This window comes from Poecilia reticulata, linkage group LG1 (assembly GCF_000633615.1).
Source record: "Poecilia reticulata strain Guanapo linkage group LG1, Guppy_female_1.0+MT, whole genome shotgun sequence".
NCBI lineage: Eukaryota > Metazoa > Chordata > Actinopteri > Cyprinodontiformes > Poeciliidae > Poecilia > Poecilia reticulata.
This window is the reverse complement of record NC_024331.1, coordinates 15951442-15969918: the sequence shown is the minus strand read 5'-3', so window position 1 is coordinate 15969918 and position 18477 is coordinate 15951442. Positions and strand designations below refer to the sequence as shown.

At 38.8% G+C, this 18477-nt stretch overlaps 1 protein-coding gene across 1 annotated transcript; it reads left to right on the top strand.

Moving 5' to 3' along the window:
• The first annotated feature begins 5770 nt into the window (after positions 1-5770).
• Positions 5771-13137, top strand: LOC103464025 (beta-crystallin B1-like). Its single transcript, XM_008407821.1, has 6 exons — positions 5771-5826; positions 7076-7167; positions 7486-7604; positions 8144-8276; positions 8377-8519; positions 12438-13137. Exons 2-6 carry the CDS (start codon positions 7078-7080, stop codon positions 12607-12609), a joined length of 657 nt encoding a protein of 218 aa, XP_008406043.1. The 5' UTR covers positions 5771-5826; positions 7076-7077; the 3' UTR covers positions 12610-13137.
• The last annotated feature ends 5340 nt before the right edge of the window (positions 13138-18477 follow it).

Genomic DNA, 18477 nt, shown 5'->3' with positions numbered 1-18477 from the left:
GGTTCGGCTTATGAATGCACTGTTTTGGTCTAATCGTATAGGTCAGCAGTGCCATCGTATAGAGTAACAATGGAGGAGGGCTATAGGCAGAGAATGAACAGGATTTTGAAATACCATCAGGGGTGATGGCTTCCCAAACTCAAATGTCTTTAATGAAGATGCAGCCTGTGTTGTGGTTCTAATCATTACTATAATTTATCAAGGATTAGAATATTTTAAAGACAACACTGCATTAGATCCCACCTAGACGCGACATAAACCTTTTCTTTAGGCATGTTTATTGTGAATGTTCCACCTTCTTCAAAATACATTATACATTTCTCCAACTTTAGCAGTCGCTGAAATTTTGCATAATAATGTCTGTAGAAACTGCTGTTAATTGGCTGTTATAGAAATGTTCCTGTCCAATCTTGTTCAGGCCTGTTCTTGATGCTGCCCTGTGCCCCCAAGAAAATGCACCATATTGTGATCTCTGAAATAAGGCGGGAGATGATTTAAAGCTTTTTTTAATGGGGGAAAAAAAAGAATCTCAGTGTTTTTATTTTCACAAATATGACTTATGAATCCAAATATCTCAAGGAATCTTTAATTAGAGTAAAAAATAATTAAATGGAGGCTTGACCTATCTACACTGTTTTGCTTTTCTGTTTCTCTCATTTAAAACTGTTGCCTGTAAAAACATACAAAAACTTATTATTATTATTTTAAGTCAAGCAAGTGTAGTATGTAGTGGCAGGGAATAGAAAAAGTTACAATTCTTCACTAGAATATCGTAGCTGTACAAACATCTTGATTGAAATCCATCTACAGTTAGTTTTTCTCACAAGATTTCACTTTGCTCTAAAAAGATTCTGCAGATTGATGCTACACGTGTGGAAGTGAAGTTAAAATTGCAGCATACCATCAGAGAGCAGCTGCAGTGATCTTGCTCAGAAACAGAGGGGACAAAAGAAATTTCATTCTGAGAAAGGAGGCACAAAGTAAAAAGAACACAAAACAAAATACAAGAAAATATATATTTTTTTTACCTGACAAACTTTATGCTCACAAACAACTCTCTTAAAAATGATGGGATAGCAACTGACCTCCCTCAAGTTATATGCTGTCTCTGAGACATGACCTCTGTTTGTGTCCCTGTTCCTCAGCCTCGGATGCGTCTTTTCATTTGAAGTTAAATTTCTAATTGTTTCAAATCCTGAGGTACAAATCGTCTCAAATCAGATGGTGAGGGGAAGTTCATTGACTTTGCTTTCACAAATTTTTCTCGCGTCCTCTTTACATGATTTCTGGTGAAAGCAAGAATGCTTACTCTAAACATTTCTGGGTTACAAATAGATTCAAGTAGATCCATCTACTTGATATAATCCTTTTAAAATGTTTTTCTTTGTCATGTAAGTGAATCAGTTTTCTGTTTACAATGATACGCAGTTTCTCCACATGTCTCGTGCTCCATGTACGGTAGTGTGTTTTTGTTTTTGGGAGGCATTTCTTTGTTAAAAACATATTTTAGAAATGATCAAATATCTGCTTTGAAAATTCAACGGAAAGGTCAGTTGTGAATGGAAACCCTGTGGTTTCAAAAGAGGCATGTAGTTTTGTATGTTTTTCTGCTGCCATAAGAAATTGTCACTGGGTGAGGCTGTCGGTTAACCTTTTGACCTACTAGCTCTCCTTTGGCACATGAAAGTTTTATCTAACAGTATAACCATGTAGCATCACCTGGATTGTATGCTGCACAGGCAGAACTGTTTCTAATTTTGAGCTGCAGCAGAAATAAATGTGTCTCATGACACATTTGCATGGTTGTATTGAACCCTGCGGTGCTACAAATAGTTTGATGAAGCGAATGACAAATGGGTTTGATGAATGAGTTGTGGAGATGAAGTCAGAGCAGACTCCGCTTTAATTCAGAGAGATAAGTAAAACAAACCACGGCTTTGCAGGAGATGAACAGAAACAGATATAAACGATAAACTATCTTTTCTAGTTATTGCTTGCTTTGTTATAGTGACAAATTCTCCAGCAGCACTGCCCGTTTTTAAACACAAATGTCTCCTATGTGAGAGTAATAAAGATGCCTTGACCTTGAGTAAGACAGGATATCACAAAGCTTTTCAAGTGGGAAAATAACGTGGGTTGGAAATAGTCTTTGAATACAAAAAATTAAGACAATCCTGAGTGGAAATAACAAAAAAACGTATGATTTTGAGCTAGCATTGTTTCAGATAATGTTTCTATTTTGAGCTGTAAATCACATCAATTCTTTATTGCCAAATGTAAAATGTAAGAAAATGAAGCAAAAAATGGTCTTATAATCAGTTCTATGAATCATATCCCATCATTTTATTAATGTAGCGCATTTAAAAGACTTCTGAACTTGAATGACTTCTGATTCTAAATTCACATGATTTTGGCCAAAACCTGTTGAAAATGTGTTCCAACAAGTTTTGGAGAACCTTTAAGCTTCAAAGCTTGCCAGAGTTAAGCTTAGCACCGACAAGGCTCTCCCCAAATGTTTTGGAAATATTTCTACAGTCTTTCATGAAAAACATTTGTGAGGTCAGACACTGATGTTAGACGAGAGTCTCTGCTCTAATATATCCCAAGGATGTTTTGTTTGGTTGAGTTGACTTTGCGCAGGTCAGTCATGTTCTTCTACACCAAACCAAACTCATCTCTGGATTATGGACCACTCTGTCAATTGGTGCAGTCGTGTTGGAACTGACGCCGTCATACAATGTTGAGCTCCATTCTCTGAAAATAATTAGCTACAATCCCTCACCGCCCCCTCCACATAACTGTCTTTGCACCAAACTTTACACCTGACAATGCAGTCCGGCAAAGACCGTTCTCCTAACAACTGCCAAATCCAGATTCATCCATTAGAATTGCAAAGAGGAATAATTTATTCTAGCAGAAAACATCCCTCCACTGCTTGTTAGTGCAGTGGCAGCGCGCTCTGCACCACCGCATCAGTCACTGAAACCCATTTCATGAAGCTCTCTCTCTCTGCTCATGAGCTGATGTGAAGAGGTTTGGTGACTTTTACCTTCAGTTCAATGCTATAGGGAGCAATTTGCAAAAGACAGAGGCAGTTTCTTGCATGCATATGTATTTCATTGAAGTTTTGTCACAGACTAAAGCAAGGTATCACAAATGTGTTAAGTGAAAGAAAAATGATTCATCCTGTCCAATATTTTTCACAAAATTAAATGTGAAAGTGTGGCAGCACCAATCCCCACTAATTTGATGCAAAAAATAATACAAACTGGTTGGGTGATATCATACCAGTGTGTTTTAAATTAAATTCAGCTGTTCTATGAATACAAAAAGAGTTAAACAGATTCTTTTTGCAGTTATAGGATTAGTATCATTCATGTCCATAATGTTTATGTGGAACTTTAAACCAGATCTGTAAATAAAACACAAAATGGCAGCAGATCAAACTGTCTACTCAACATCCGTCCTATACAAATGAAAAATAAAACAACAATTAAACATCATAATACAGTAATGAGAGTTTCATATTTTATGTATTTAGAAATATAAACGTAATTCCACCAAATTTGGGAAAACTTGACATGATAGAATACTTCTTGTCCTTCCTTTACCTACACTCATTGCACTTTGTTATTTCTAAATAAACTGGTTTTCAAATATGACTGATATTTTTTGATGGTCCTGAAAACAAGCGTCTACTCTACAGTAAAAAGCTGTTCTGTAAAGTAACTTGAATGCCTCTCTCGCCGCTCTTTTTATTTGATTATCAGGCTCTCTGCAGCGACAAAAGATGTGCAATGTTTGATTCATAACGCGCCCTCTTCTGCCTCTTGACTCTCGCTGCCTCTATCTTGACCATATTCAAAGGACAGGAAGTAGGCTGGCCATTGAACACCTCTTTGCTTACGTCAGCCGCCGGCGTCTCAGCTGGAGCACAGCTGTGGCCTCAGCCTCCTTTCTGAGTTCATGTGATGCCGCACATCACATGAACTCGACTGCCAGCTCATGCTTCACATATGGCCTGTGTTTCCTCCATACTCTGCAGCCCACACCCACTGTAATATTACCCTCACCCACACTGGAAGGAAAATACACAGGGCTTTTAATTTAATGACCTCCTCCTACAGTGTTCATGAGAGAGATTCAGATGGGTGTTTGTCCTTGCATTCGCAGGACCCCTTTGCTCACCCAAAGGTATAATAAGGTTATTGCTTCTCCCAGCTTATTGCTTCTCTCGTTATTGTTTTACCCAACTCGTTTTTATTACAGCGCCGACAGAAGCAGGACAGAATATTTTTGTGAGAAGCCTCACTGTAGAAAAACCTGCCCTGCTGCTACATTGAAAATCCTAGACCAAAAACCATTTAGATATGACAACAAACACAGACAAAGATCGCTCCGTCTTTGTCAAACTACAATTTTGAACAGATTTTTGGGTATTGTTTATGAAAATATGCGATTAGCCAGTAGTTGTGGTTGCTGATTCAAGTTATTGCCAAAACAACTGGGATGTTTTTGTGAAGCAGAGATACAGAAGCTGGCCATAGTTTTTAGGAAGATGATTTTAGCTAAGTGGAGGGGAAAAGGAGGACAACACTGTACGAAGACCTATTGAGGCTGAAAAAGACTAGAGACGAGGGTGGAGGTTCACCTTCAACCAACGCAATAAATACAATGAAGTGGTTTGGATTCACCAATTAGAATAATGCATTCAAAGTTCAAACCTAAATCCATGTTTCATGACATGCAAGTCTTATTTTATAAAACTGAGGTTGAGCTACAAATAAAGCGACTATGATTAAACATGTCTGTATCTAGACGTCCAAAGCTGGTTGTGGCATTAGACTTGAAGAGGTACTTGCAGAAAAATATGAATACAGAAAAAGGTGAAAGAATTCTAAAAGTAAATGCACGCCACACTTTTCAGATTACCACATTTATTTTCAAAAATTAAGAATGTTTCATTTTTCACAGAATTACATTGCTTCAAGTTGATCGATGACATAAAATTCCCTCAAATTAGAAACTATTTTGTTTAGAAGAAACTTTATACGACATAAAAACTTACACATAGAGCCTCCTGTACTGTCAGAATTAAAAACCTTGAGTCTTTTGTCTCAAGGCAATGCACTTTTTCTAACTTTCTATAGCAACTAATGCTGCTGCCGCCACAGGAAGACTAACAATAATTAGATATATTTGTTTCTAGTTGTGTCATATTTTTCCTATTTATGCCCTTATTAATTACTAAACACACCTTGAGCAGTATCTCAACTTTATAAAAAAATACAATACCAAATTATTCTTGATGCTAACTGGTTGTAGTTTCCACTGCGACCAAAGTGTCTCTACTTTGCAAGAAAAGGAAAATGAATAATTTCAACAAGAAAAAAAAAATACTTTTGCACTTTTGCTCTAATGTAATTATAAATAACCTGACATTAGGCGTCGTTTATTTATTTTCAACATTAGTAAAAGTTTTACTTAAGCGATTTGGGTCCACCGCTGGTGTTTTCAGCCAGGTTATTTGTAAATTCAATAGCGACGTCTTCAGTTGTCTTTGATTAAGTCCTCTTGATCTAACAAAAAGCTTTGAGGTCATCTGTCTTCCTTGTAGTTTTCTTTTATATCAGCTGGTATCCTGTGTCTCTCTCTGTGTTTGATGATGGGGTATTTCTATTCTGTGGGGGCTGTGAGCTCAGCGAGTTTTTTTCTATCTGCATAATCCCCTCACTCCAGGCGCCAGCATATAAAAGCTACAGTGGGCCCCCCCTGTACTCCCACACTGATCCACCAGTCCACTCCTTTACTCACACACTGCCACAGGTAAGACAGTGATCAACAAACCCGCAGAAAAGAGAAGAGAAGAAAGGATTTGAGATAGAGTACAGATATTTATGGTCGTGGGAGTCAGAATTATAAAATAATATGAATTAATGTGATCTTAGAATGGGAAAATCCAGCATTATTAATGGAAAACATAAAGAATATGGCAGGCTTTAAAATCAAATGTTGTGCTGGCACATGGTGAGAAAGCATTTTCAGTAGCCAGTGAACGGATCCATACTGTTAAACTGAATTAATTTGAGTGATTTTCTTGCAGCTCATTTTGTCTTTTGTGCTTCTCATTGTTTGACTGCGGATAAAAGACATTGATTGTTCTGAGCTCCAACAAGTGTGGCAAAGTTTGAACAGACCGACGGATCTTTTTGTACCATCTGTCGAAAAACGGCTCAGACTTTGCTTTGCATTGCTTTTGTTCTGCTGTGCAAGTTAAATGTTTGCTAACGTAGGACTCTGTGGTCTCGTCTCAGGTGACCAAGCTTTTATGACTCCAGTCAAAAACAGAGAGAAAAAAGGGATTTTAAAATATATCAGAGTGTCAGCAACAATCCGTAGGAATTACATATAAAAAAAATTTGAGAAAAAAAGGGAGAAAGTTATATTAAAAAAATAAAATTGAACAAAGCAAAATGAAAAAGTACATTTTGATTCAATTTACATATTTGAACAGGAGCAGGAAGAAGCTTGTTCTCTCATTAAATCTAATCCCTTAACGGTTATATTCTTAAGCAACATTAATGACAAAATCTGATTATCAAGAAAAAGCAAGTGGCAGAGATATTTTGTAAATTATATTGACGCTGTGAAAGCCTCTTAAATTGTAATCTCCCTCTTTGCAGAAAGCATGTTTAAAGTTTAATTTATTGTTTGTTCTGAACAAAATCTGTGCTGTTTCAAATTTTACTAAATCAGGACATTTTAAGGAATAAAAACAGAAAATTTGGTCCCTACTACCAAATATGTAAATATATTTAATTGCTTTTATTTATAAAAAAAAGTATTTTGGACTTTAGTCGATGTCAGACTAAATGTTTATTATGTTTTTAAAGGATTATATTAGAACACTGTAGAAAAATCAACCAAATTAAATAGTTTACTTTAATTGTTTCTACAAATCTCTGGGATGTGAGACTTCAAAATAATTTTTCAGAGTGTTTTGTCAGTGGTTGGTGACTTTTAAAATGTTAAAACTATTCCTTTATCACAAATCTTTTCTTCTCCTGGATTCAAGTCATGTCTGCTGGAGGAGAGAAACCCAAGTCCCAGCCTGATGGGAAGGCAGCTCAGAGCAAGACGTCTGAGACGGGCATGATGTCCTACAAGGTACGGAGAGCACACCCACGCATCTACAGCAGATTTTCAAACATTTCCTGCTACTCATTGTTAAACGGTGTGAAGCGGGTGGCCTAACGGTTTACCCCGAGCTCTCTCCTGCTGCTTCCTCCTCATGGTTTTTAAAGCTCCCTGAGCAGGTGGTCGAATGCTACAAATGGCTGAAAAATACTCCAGGAGGCCAGTTAGTGCTTTCCAGAACAACATGGGCTCTTCATAGCGATTTCTACCCTACACCCATTATTTGAAAGGTTTTCGCCACCTCAGTTTAACCAGTTCCTTTTCCCCCCCTCGCTCTGTGTTCATCAGATGTGCGTGTACGACCAGGAGAACTTCCAGGGCCGCTGCATTGACATCACCGCCGAGTGCGTGAACGTGTGTGACATGGGAATGGACAGGGTGCGCTCCCTGCGCGTCTGCTGTGGGCCGTAAGTACCGCCGACTTCCGCACGCCCTCGAGTTTAAGCAGTGCACGCAGAAACCCCACTTCTCCGGGCAAACAGCAGGTGATTTCACTGATGCGCCTCTCCATTATGGGACACTTTTGCTCTTTCAGGCTTTTATCCACAGCGATTTGCACAGAGTGCAGCAGGAGAGCGAGCTTCAGTTTTCCAGATAGCATCTGACTTTGACCAGCAGCAACTTTCCTCTGCTTACACACTAACCAAGAAACTGCAGTTGCAATGTGAGCAGAATGAAAGACACGATAACAGACAATAACAGAATAAAGAGCATCATTATACGATTCATTTTTCCACTAAATCCCCAAAGAAGCATCTCAGGCCAGAATATGTCAACAATCAGTTTTGAGAAGGAGTCGACAAGCAGAAGCGCGAGATCAAAGGCTAAGCAGCGCTCTCGCGAAGGGTAATCAATGCTGCTCTCTGAGTTTAATAACTGAAAGGCTTCCATAATCAGAGATTCAATGCACATCTTTCGTCTTAGTGCACTTTATTCCACTCCTCAGATTTGTGGGCTTTGAACAGATGAACTTCTGTGGTGAAATGTTTATCCTGGAGAAGGGCGAGTACCCCCGCTGGGATTCATGGAGCAGCTGCCAGAAGAACGATTACCTTCTGTCCTTCAGGCCTGTGCGGATGGTGAGCTCTGCCATGCTGTCACTCGTGAATAAAGCTTGCTCTCTTCTATTCTTCCTCTTCATTTCCTTTTTTTGTTTTTGTTTCATCCAACACGTTGCAGGATCCTGAGAAACACAAGATCTGTTTGTATGAGGTTGGCGAATACAAAGGTCGTAAGATGGAGATCATGGATGATGATGTTCCCAGCCTGCCTGCCTACGGTTTCACCGACAGAGTGGGAAGCATCTTGGTCAGCTGTGGGACGTGAGCATATTAAAGTTATTTTACCTTTGTGAAAACGCTTGCTTTTAGGGTTGACCCCATGTTTCCAACCATCAACGGTTCGTAACAAGATTTACCTGCTTGATTTTTACCTCAGGTTTAACAAGCAAGTTTTTTTTCTGAATTTATTAAAGAGTATTTAAACTATTTATGCCATGTTAAAAAAACAAAAACATCAGATCTCATTCACCACAACACTCTTAGACACAGCAATAACCTTTAGGAGTTCAGGGTTTACAAAAAAAGAAGAGCAAAAGCTGTAAAAAGACCATTTATAAGGAAACTGTATTTTCCACAGAAGCATGGCAGCTTTTCCTCCAGGCTGCTACATCAAAGAGCTCAACATGAACTGGTCACTTATCTCCTTTGCCTTTTTCTACTTGTAGTTTTCATTTATCGCAACTAAAAAGGTGCCGTTTGCCACAGAGCGTCATTTTGGATGTATAGTCGGACTGGCCACAATTATTTAAGTTGATCCCAGGAAGGCTGGAGACTAAAGTTGTTCTCTTTAATTCTGTCTTCAACATCTTTCTGTCATGCTGGATTTGGAAATGTTGACAGACTTTTGCCTTTTCCAAGGAATGCTCACAGAGATGAGTAATTAGTACAGCTAGCAATGCTAATCTGTATGATTCCTGATTGGGGAATGATCACCAATAACATACAGTGTTGCATTCTGGGTGCTTAGTTGTGCTCATCAGCTCCACTAACCAGTGCAGCACATAGATGACTGTTTCAAATTAAGAGAAATAGTCAAAATTATGGATGTTTTCTGTATAATAACTTGTCTCAGTTTACCTCCTCAGTAGTTTTTCATCACTTTATGGATAAATATTGACCCAGTGGTGATTCCTGCATGAATGTGGCCCTAGGCAAGCCTCTGCTTTTAAACCTGCCTCCTCAGATGCCAGGAAAACCCAATTTGTAATCAGCGTAGAATATCTTGGTCCTGATTGATCTTCTCCATTTGTAGTGCTTGTCATGGGTCCATGATAGTAATCCAAAAAGGGCCTGTAAAGTATGAAAATGTCTCATTTTGTCTTTCATAAATGTTTACATTTATGGTTTGTAAGTCTCAAACTAAGAATCTATGTCCAGTGTAGATTAATCAAAGTCAGGTCTTACAGATTCACTCATTTAATATTTCAGATTTACTGGCAGAGATAATTCATTTCAGCCCATATTACTGGAAAACATAAAAATAACCCTTTAGCTTAGCAGTGAGTGTGAGAGCTCACATTAGACACCAATTAGAGCCTTTAGCTGCTACAATGAACAACCAATTTCCTTGCTGTACTCACACTCATGTAACCGCTGGTCTATTACTGGGTGGAGGGTCATATTGCTCATATAAAAACAGACACTGAGTTGGTCAGAGGGGAAAACAGTAATAATTTTGTGGAGGGCTGTCTTTTCTACACCAGCAGAAGCGCCGCAGCGGAGAGCTGCTCTGTATCCAACGTGATGCACTTGTTGCAAATGCTGGTGATGAAGTTTTGCGATAAATTAAAAATAACAAATCTGCCAGAACTCCTCTACATATCTGGTATCTCATCGACAAAGCCAGGATCATCTCATATAAATCTTTACTTGATGTTTAAGTGTGGATTTGCCACACTCCTACACAGTAGCTGCAACAACTAGAGCAGCCACCAAAGGGCAAGTGGACTGAAAAGTGGCTTGCAATCATTATTAAGTTTGTTGAAGCTGTTGTTCTGATTTTATAATTACATAAACATTGATTCATCCAGGAAACCTCCTACTAGAAGAAATTGAAGACGGCATCTTTGCAGTTTGCTTATATTTACATCAGTCTCCAAGGGAAGAAGGTTTGAAGTCACATAAGCTGTTCGACATTTGTTATCTTTAAGTCATTGCTTATTTGAAACAAGGACAGCCGTTAGCATGTGCAAACAGACACCTGGCAGTGCTGTCATGTGAAGTAGTCAGGAAAACTGTGTTTATATTGGAGGCTGCAGCTTTCACAAACAAAAGGAGGCAACTTCTGCTCTCCATCCCCACTCGAGATTTCAGGTCACATGGCATTAGCTCCACCGTTTCTTCGGGGTACACACTGGATAGAAAAGTTGCAAATTTAACACAAAATCAAATTTTGTCAGGAGTCACATCGTGCTTTTAGAGCATAAAAAGTTTACAGAAGATTTGAAAAAGACGTTACATGAATTTTATGTGTTTTGTGGCAAAATGAAAGAACCACAATATTGATTTTTCTTTTACGTCTTAAAGCTTGGGTCTCAAACTGCATTCCTCGAGGGCCAGAGTCTTGCAACTTTAGATGTCACTCTGCCTCAGCACACCTGGGTCCAATCTGAACTCATTGCCAGAGCTCTGCAGAGCATGACTGCATGAAAGTGAGGCAGTTTCACCATGTAATCCAAGCCTGTAGGACAAGGGACACATCAAAAAGACTGCAGTTTGAGAGACCATCAACCATTTCCAAAAAGAAAATTTATACATTTATTGGTTAGAATATTCTGCATTTTTTGGAAAGTGTCAATTGACTTACTAACTTTTTTCTTGTACTGATGAAAAAACAAACAAACAATATTTGTTAAAATCAGCCTTTTCTATGTAAAAATTTCAGAGCCACAAATTACAAAACCTTTTTTTTATACAGGACCCCCTCTTGAGGGAAAGTTTAATAGATGTTACTTCTACAAATAACATCAACAAGCTGAATTTGCTTCTGACTCTGAGGTGTCATGAAAAATGTCTAAATCTGGTATCTATTTCACCAGGACACAACGGCGTTGATATCACCTTCCTCTTTTTACGTCACTGCATCCTCCATTGCGAATTCGATATTCACAGCACGAGGTGGAACATGCATACGGTGGAAATTGCACAAGTCTCACCTTTGTGGCTTGAGACCTTATTTAACTTATCTAACAAGTATTCATAAGCAGTGCTTTGCAGTCGTTTTTGTATGCCCGACTGTGGCTGCAGCCCGACTACCTCACCAGACTTCTTTCCGCATTTGCATCTTCCAGTCGGCAGATCATACATATTGCAGAAGGGCTGCCAAAAAACATTGCACTCTGATTCTCAGACTACTGCGTCAAAAAAAAGTCAGCGCCTGCGTGCCGCTGCGTGTGTCAGACGATTTTCACATCCGTGACGTCATTCTCTTTCAGGCAGAAACAGCTTTCTAATCACCAACTCTTCTAAGCTGAGAGAGAGAGAGAGACAAACAGAGAGAGCGAGAAAGAGAGAGAGAGAGAGAGAGAGAGAGAGAGAGAGAGAGAGAGAGAGAGAGAGAGAGAGAGAGAGAGAGAGAGAGAGACAGAGAGAGAGACAGAGAGACACAGAGAGAGAGACACAGAGCGAGTACAGAGACCTGGACGCTCCGGACGACCTCGACTTCTTCTAGCACAGCTTTCTACTTTTTTATTCCCGTCTGAGAGTGTGTGTGAGAGAGAGAGAGAGAGAGAGAGAGAGAGAGAGAGAGAGAGAGCAGGAATAGAGACTTTTTCATCAGCAGCTTGCTGAGGGTGTCGTGGACGTCAGCAGCTCTGCGTCCCTGGATGTGTTCGCAGAGGTGTGGTTGCAAACAAAGCTCCTTCTCTGCTGTGATTACTTTGTTCTCAGTGCTGTGAACCAGTGGAAACAAACAGCTGGGTAGCAGACCCGGCCGTGTCTGAAAGTCTGACGGCATAACAAAATAGATCAATGTGTTTTTTTTGTTTTTATCTGAGAGATTGTTTACCCACTATGATTTCTCTGCATCTGTCTCTGAGCAGATTTTATGTATATTTCTCACTTATCTCTCACTCGTCTTTCACCCTTCTGTTTGCCTTCACTTGTAAGCAAAGTGAATGAATCATTTTCAATGCAAACTTTGGAGCTGTTCACGCCATGCTTCTCTCTTTCCCTCCCCAGCTGGGTGGGGTACCAGTTCCCCGGGTACCGGGGCTGCCAGTACCTGCTGGAGAAGGGCGACTACAGGCATTTCAATGAATTCGGCGCTCCCTGCCCTCAGATGCAGTCCATCAGACGCATCCGCGACATGCAGTGGCACCCACATGGCTGCTACACCACGTCCTCCAAGTGAAGCTCGGTGAGGAAAAGAAGAAGTGGGGGAGAGGTGGAGGTCTGGAGGGGTGAAGGAGGGAGGGCAATGAAGGAGAGGAGGAAAGAGAGGGTGCAGTGACGTTTCCTTAATCTCTTGGTGGTTCAATTTGCAGAGTAGAGGGGATACGGTAGGGAGTTATTTATAGTTGCAATTCAGAAAACAGTGGAACGTTACAGGAAGTTGTAGAGGAGATAATTACAAGAACCACTGGGACTATATCTGGTTAGAGAAACTCTTTATTTCTCTGCCTCTCTCCCGGTCTCTGTCATGTCCTGCCTTTCCCACATCCCTCCTCCTCCCCCTTCATGTTTCACGTTTCACCCACGTCAGCCCTCACCCAACCTATCGCAGCCTGAGTAAGGGAGGGAAGGAGTTTGGATTTGTTTCATGTTTGTTTGATGGACAAAGGAAGATCGAGTAAATAAAGATGGAAAAACTCTGAAAATTCACTGCTCCCATCCTGCTGCTACATCAGCCCCAACTCCAATAAAGTTACTCTCCTCCTAATTTTTTTGATTTGTCTTACTTAGCCAATGTGCTGCTACAGATATATTTGAACTCAAGGAGACAATGATGGACACCTAAGAACAAGTAAACCAGCTTGCAATATCCCTCCATCATGCGCTTATGTCATTTTTTCCCCCTGAAAGTTGTCTGGTTGACAGAGTCTTCTGCTAGAGTTATCAATCTCTTGTCTGCTGCTGAGTTTAAAGTTCTTCTTGTTGTACCGTTTACATTTTTGGAATGAACAGCGCTGCAGAGATTCTGTTATTTAAAATGCATATCCAGATCTGCCTGCTGGCATTACCACAGGTGGACTCAGGTAATCCTAGGTCTTTGTGATGGTGTGTAAACTTCACCAAACAACCGAATTAAATCGCAGTTGTGTTTGTCGTTTAGTTGACGTTAAAAAGCATTTTTGACTTATTGTCAATGGATCTAACAATGATGTTTTGATGACTAAACATGATCAAGTGGTTTTCTTTCCTCAGTAATACATTTACTGAGGAAATGTCACTGCATGTTATTTCTGTTTCTGACCACGTTTCATCAAGTAATGCTTGTTGCTATATAAAATCTCATCCTTTTGTTGAAAAAAAAAGAAAATTATTATCTCCATAGAGCTTCAGAGCATCTTTTTGTTCATTGCTTAGGTTTGCTCCTCAAGTTTGCTCTCATTATATTTCAGATTAGGAAGTTGCTGAGCAGAGCAGGAAATATTTAGCTTTAAGTCATTTCATAGCAATAAGTATGTAATAAGATGTCATTATGAACAGTGCATCTTCATCCAGCCATTTTCTTTACAGCCTTGTCCCTAGTGGGGGTCAAGGCTGTAACCTGTACAGCACAATGATGCTATACAGGTTACAGCATCGTTGTATTAAATGAATCTCTTTCCTCAAAATACTATTTCCACGACGAAAGTGTGGAAAAAATATTTTTGCAAATGTATTAAAAATAGAAAATCAGAAGGCAGTGAGATTATGAAAGCACATTTACATGTGTATCCACATGTCTGGAGCTCAGTACTTCATGGCAAAGGTTCCATTGATCCGTTTACAATGAACATCCTTGAGATGCCTCAACAGCTTAAATGGAGTCCACCTGTGGTAATGCCAGTGGATTAGACATGTTTTTCAAATCCTCACACCTGTCTATGTAAGGCTCCACTGTTGACAGTGCAGGTCAGAGGGCAAACAACTAGTTTGAAATCAAATGAATTATCTGTAGACCTCTGAAAAGTATTCAGAAACAAAAAAAAAATCTCCTGCTTTCAAAGTCCCAATCAGAAAAGTCAAAAAAGTGACTTGCTACCCAAAGGTCTCCCTGTTGTCCAGAGCTCCAACTTTCTTCTGTGGAGAGAAGAAGGAGAACCGTCTCTGCAGCAGTCCACCCATCAGGCCGGTACCGAGGAAATATTATGTATTTTCCAAACACTTAGGGCCATTTTATAGCCAAATCAAGCAACTATATCTTACCTTCAGTTGTCATAAAAATATTGTACATAACTTAAAAGAAATCCGACTTATCACAGCTGTATCTGAACTAATGAACTAAGAAGTAGTTTAAAACTTTGAGGAAAGCCTTCCTAGAACAGCTGCAGCCATTAGAGCTGCAAAGTGCAGGCTCACATTATATTAAATGCTTTGAATTAGGATGTGGTTCAAATTCATGTGTGTGTGTGTGAAGGCAGACAAACAAACACTTTGGCGAATATAGGGTACTTCTTATATTTATATTGCAGAAAGATTCAGTTTGAGAAGCAAAATCAGAAATTTGACAAATGCAAGATATGTGGAAATTAACTTCTCTAGCACGGTGTTTACACGTGATTCACATCTTACTACATGTAAACTCATCAACATCAACAGAAAGTGTTTTTCTGACTTGTTCCAAATAGATGGGGATTCAGTCTGATTGCTCTTTCCAGCATAATGTTGTCATTCTTTCCAATATTAATTCCTGTAATGGAACTGGCATAGCGATCGTAAAACGGGTTACATTAGTGCCAAATATTTTCTCAAAAGTGATTTCAATTATTGAAAGAAAATTGACTTTTCAACATGTCTGAACTTGGCTGAGTCATTCCTGTTTTACCATCAAAAACCAATAAAATAAATGTAAAATTGGCTGCTCTTTTCAACCAATTTCATTTTATATTTTAAAATCCAGCTGTGCCAAATTGTTGCAACAAATGTGGTGCGATCTTATTAAAAGTGACTCATGCAGAACTGAATGCACTGTTAGTTGCTCCTTCAAAACTTTCACTAACTTAACTGGATGGTATGAATAACTTATATTCTGGAGCATAAAGGACGCTCTGCTCCCAGCCCAGTAGTGTTTTCGCTCAGCATATTTCTCAAAAGAACTCAACTTGATTTATACTGATGGAAACCAATTTGGCCCAGCTTTGCTTATTTGTAGAAAAAAAAGAAAAGAAAAAGTCCATCCCTGCTTCCAGAGAGTTCCAACAACACATTACGTTTCCTAGCTTGTGATAAAACCACTCGTGCATTATTTATCAATTCCACTGGAGAAAATATTGATGCGGTCTGCAAACATCAGCGCAGAAGTTGATGCAGACACACTTCTGCATTGACATTGTCTTTCCATTCTTGCATGAAATCATCAATTATTCTGACTTACTGTTCTCCTTTTCCTTTAAATGTTCAAAAATTCATACATCTAATTATACATGTGGGAATTTGTAGAAACTCTGTGCCACGTGGCCATGGTGGGTTATCCTGGCAATCACACTGCGTCAATGATGATTAGATTTTAATGGAACAAGCCTTTTAAGCTGCTTCAGTCATACAAGTGTGATAAAGCGACTTTCAGGAAGCTACAGTGGGATATTAATCATTATTTGGCTGCAGACGGATCAAAAAAATAGCTCAGCTTTAATCTTTTAACCCTTTCTTGAAGAAGAGGACAGTAATGTTTGCAGACATCTGATATGCTGTCCTGTCTTGGGGACTCTGTATTGTTGGCAGTTCTCAGTTACAACAGCAAAACAAAGCAGCGTCTGTAGTCACGTACTGATGGAAAGCAGAATAAGTAAAAAGTCCAAACAGCAGCACAATCTGATGCAACCCAACGCTGAGTGGTGGCAATGCAACCTGCTCAGGTTCTCAGATAGATGTCTATCTACATGCCTGAGGTTATACTTTGTGCTTGAACTAAGAACGCACATTCAGACACACTTGTGGTTAAACATTCATGTGCAAAAATCAATTGCAGCGTTTTACTTTTAAAACTTAAACACAGAGTGGGTGTGTCTTTAACAGATATGCAAGTCTATTTTTGTACATCTGCATATACAAAAACTTTATTTCTGACCCGCTGTACGTTATTTGTATATTTTATAAATACAGTATTTATTTTTCGAAGATTTCTTTTATTTTTATGTTGATTCCAATATATTTTAGGAGGGGTTATTCTTGAATGATGTTTTACTTTTTGATAACCAGTTTTGGTTATAAGCAACTGGCTTATTAACAGTTTAGATAATTATGCATTGCAAAAGAGAAAATAAAAAAAGAATGTGGCTATGATTCATACTTGGGTAAATTGAGGACTTAGAAATGTAATTTACCACTCTAGAATTTTTTTTTTACTTTTTTGTAATTATTAATTAAAACAGAATGTTTCCAGAGTAATGTGTAATTATCACAGATTACAATACACACTAGTTCAGTTTCTATTAATCAATAAAGCCATTAGATCATTATGTCTTTGACCAAATTTGTTCTCCACTATTTTCCTGTAGTGGTGTAGAGTTGTAGAAAAATATTTAGTATTTAAAACTTCAAGCTTTTTAATTACAGATATCACAGAACGCTTTATGGACTCTGGCAGAGTAGGTGGTTCAACGGGTGCAAAACTGCTTTGAATTCAAGCAACACACTATCAGGCAGACCGTAAACCTCATTACTGAAGGCTCCAGTGTTCTTCATTCTGCTTCCTTCTAAATGATAAAGCAAAACATGTCGATAGGTTCTGTCCAAACGTGCATGTGGCACAGCAGCTTTACACAAAATAGTGTAAAACTTTCCAATTCTTAATGAATATAAACAATTACAACAAGAATCTGCTGTGTGGGATCTTTTGAAAGCGCTTCAAGAAACAGGTAGAAAAAGGCTGCATCAGTTTCTGCGGTTTAGTAGTTTTTCTTTTGCATGATCAAAGTTCAATTTTGCCCCCCGGCTTATTTGACAATCCTTTCATTGCACAACAGACCTTTCACTTTCATGAGTTGCTTTGAACAATGTTAAACCAGCACTTCTTCAGATAAAAGCTGTGCAGGAAGAATACCCCTAAAAAATACCTTTTTTTTCCCCCAAAACTACTCAGCTCTTTATGTGCATCCAGTTGTTTAAACTTGGATCTTCTGAAAAATATTTACAGGCAGAAAAAAACAGTTTATTGAATTATTAATGGAGGAACAGTTTGATTAGACTTCCAAACCTATTCAACATCAAAGGACTAATGACATTCGAAACACAAAAAATATACGTAAATAAATCAGAGCGGGTGTGCAAAACTTCACTGTGTAAAAGGAGTGGCCATCTATTTTTGTCTTCTGTGAAATGGTTATTTATGCATTTGGTCTGAAAGAGTTTTTGTATGTTTCCTCTTTTGCCAAGGGAGCTCTGATGTAGCCGCATAATGGAAGCAGCTAAAAAGGCTATCTAAATTATTTCTTAGAAATCCTTGGAGGGCCTTTCTTTTGGCACCTGAGGCTTATGAAACAGTGCCCCAAGGTTAACATTTGTTTTTCAAAAGATTATCAGTGTACATGACACATCCAGGTAGTGTGTGTCACAGAAGTACACTGTCGCTCCTTTATGAAGATACACGTCAGTGAAACTGTTTGAGAACATGATTTAAATTTTTTTTTGCATCCTGATTCTTTGTGTTGAAGACTTTCCCATTTTTCCACAATCTCATTGCATGTTTCTGGCTCAGAGTTGCATGATTTTGTGACAGCTGGATCAATAAAGCCTTTAAAGTTTGATGCAGCTCAAAAAGCAGAGAGACGGTGAAATCAGCAGTTAAAAAGCAAAACAAAAATATTAATAAATTTGACTTGGTTTTCCTGTATTTTTCATCAGTCCCCTCACCACGGCTGCTCTGCTCGGAGATTTACAGTTACGAGAGAAAGCTGTTGAGTAAAAGTTTTCAAAGTGTGATCACCAGGGGGCTTCAAGTGCATCTAAGGAGAGTTAAGAAAATTACTCACCAGCTGTCAAAAGAAAAAGATAAATGCATCTTTTGTGGCTCATGAGCCCAGACACATTTCTTCACATGCTTAAATAAATTGTTGTGCAGCACAAATTTATCAGC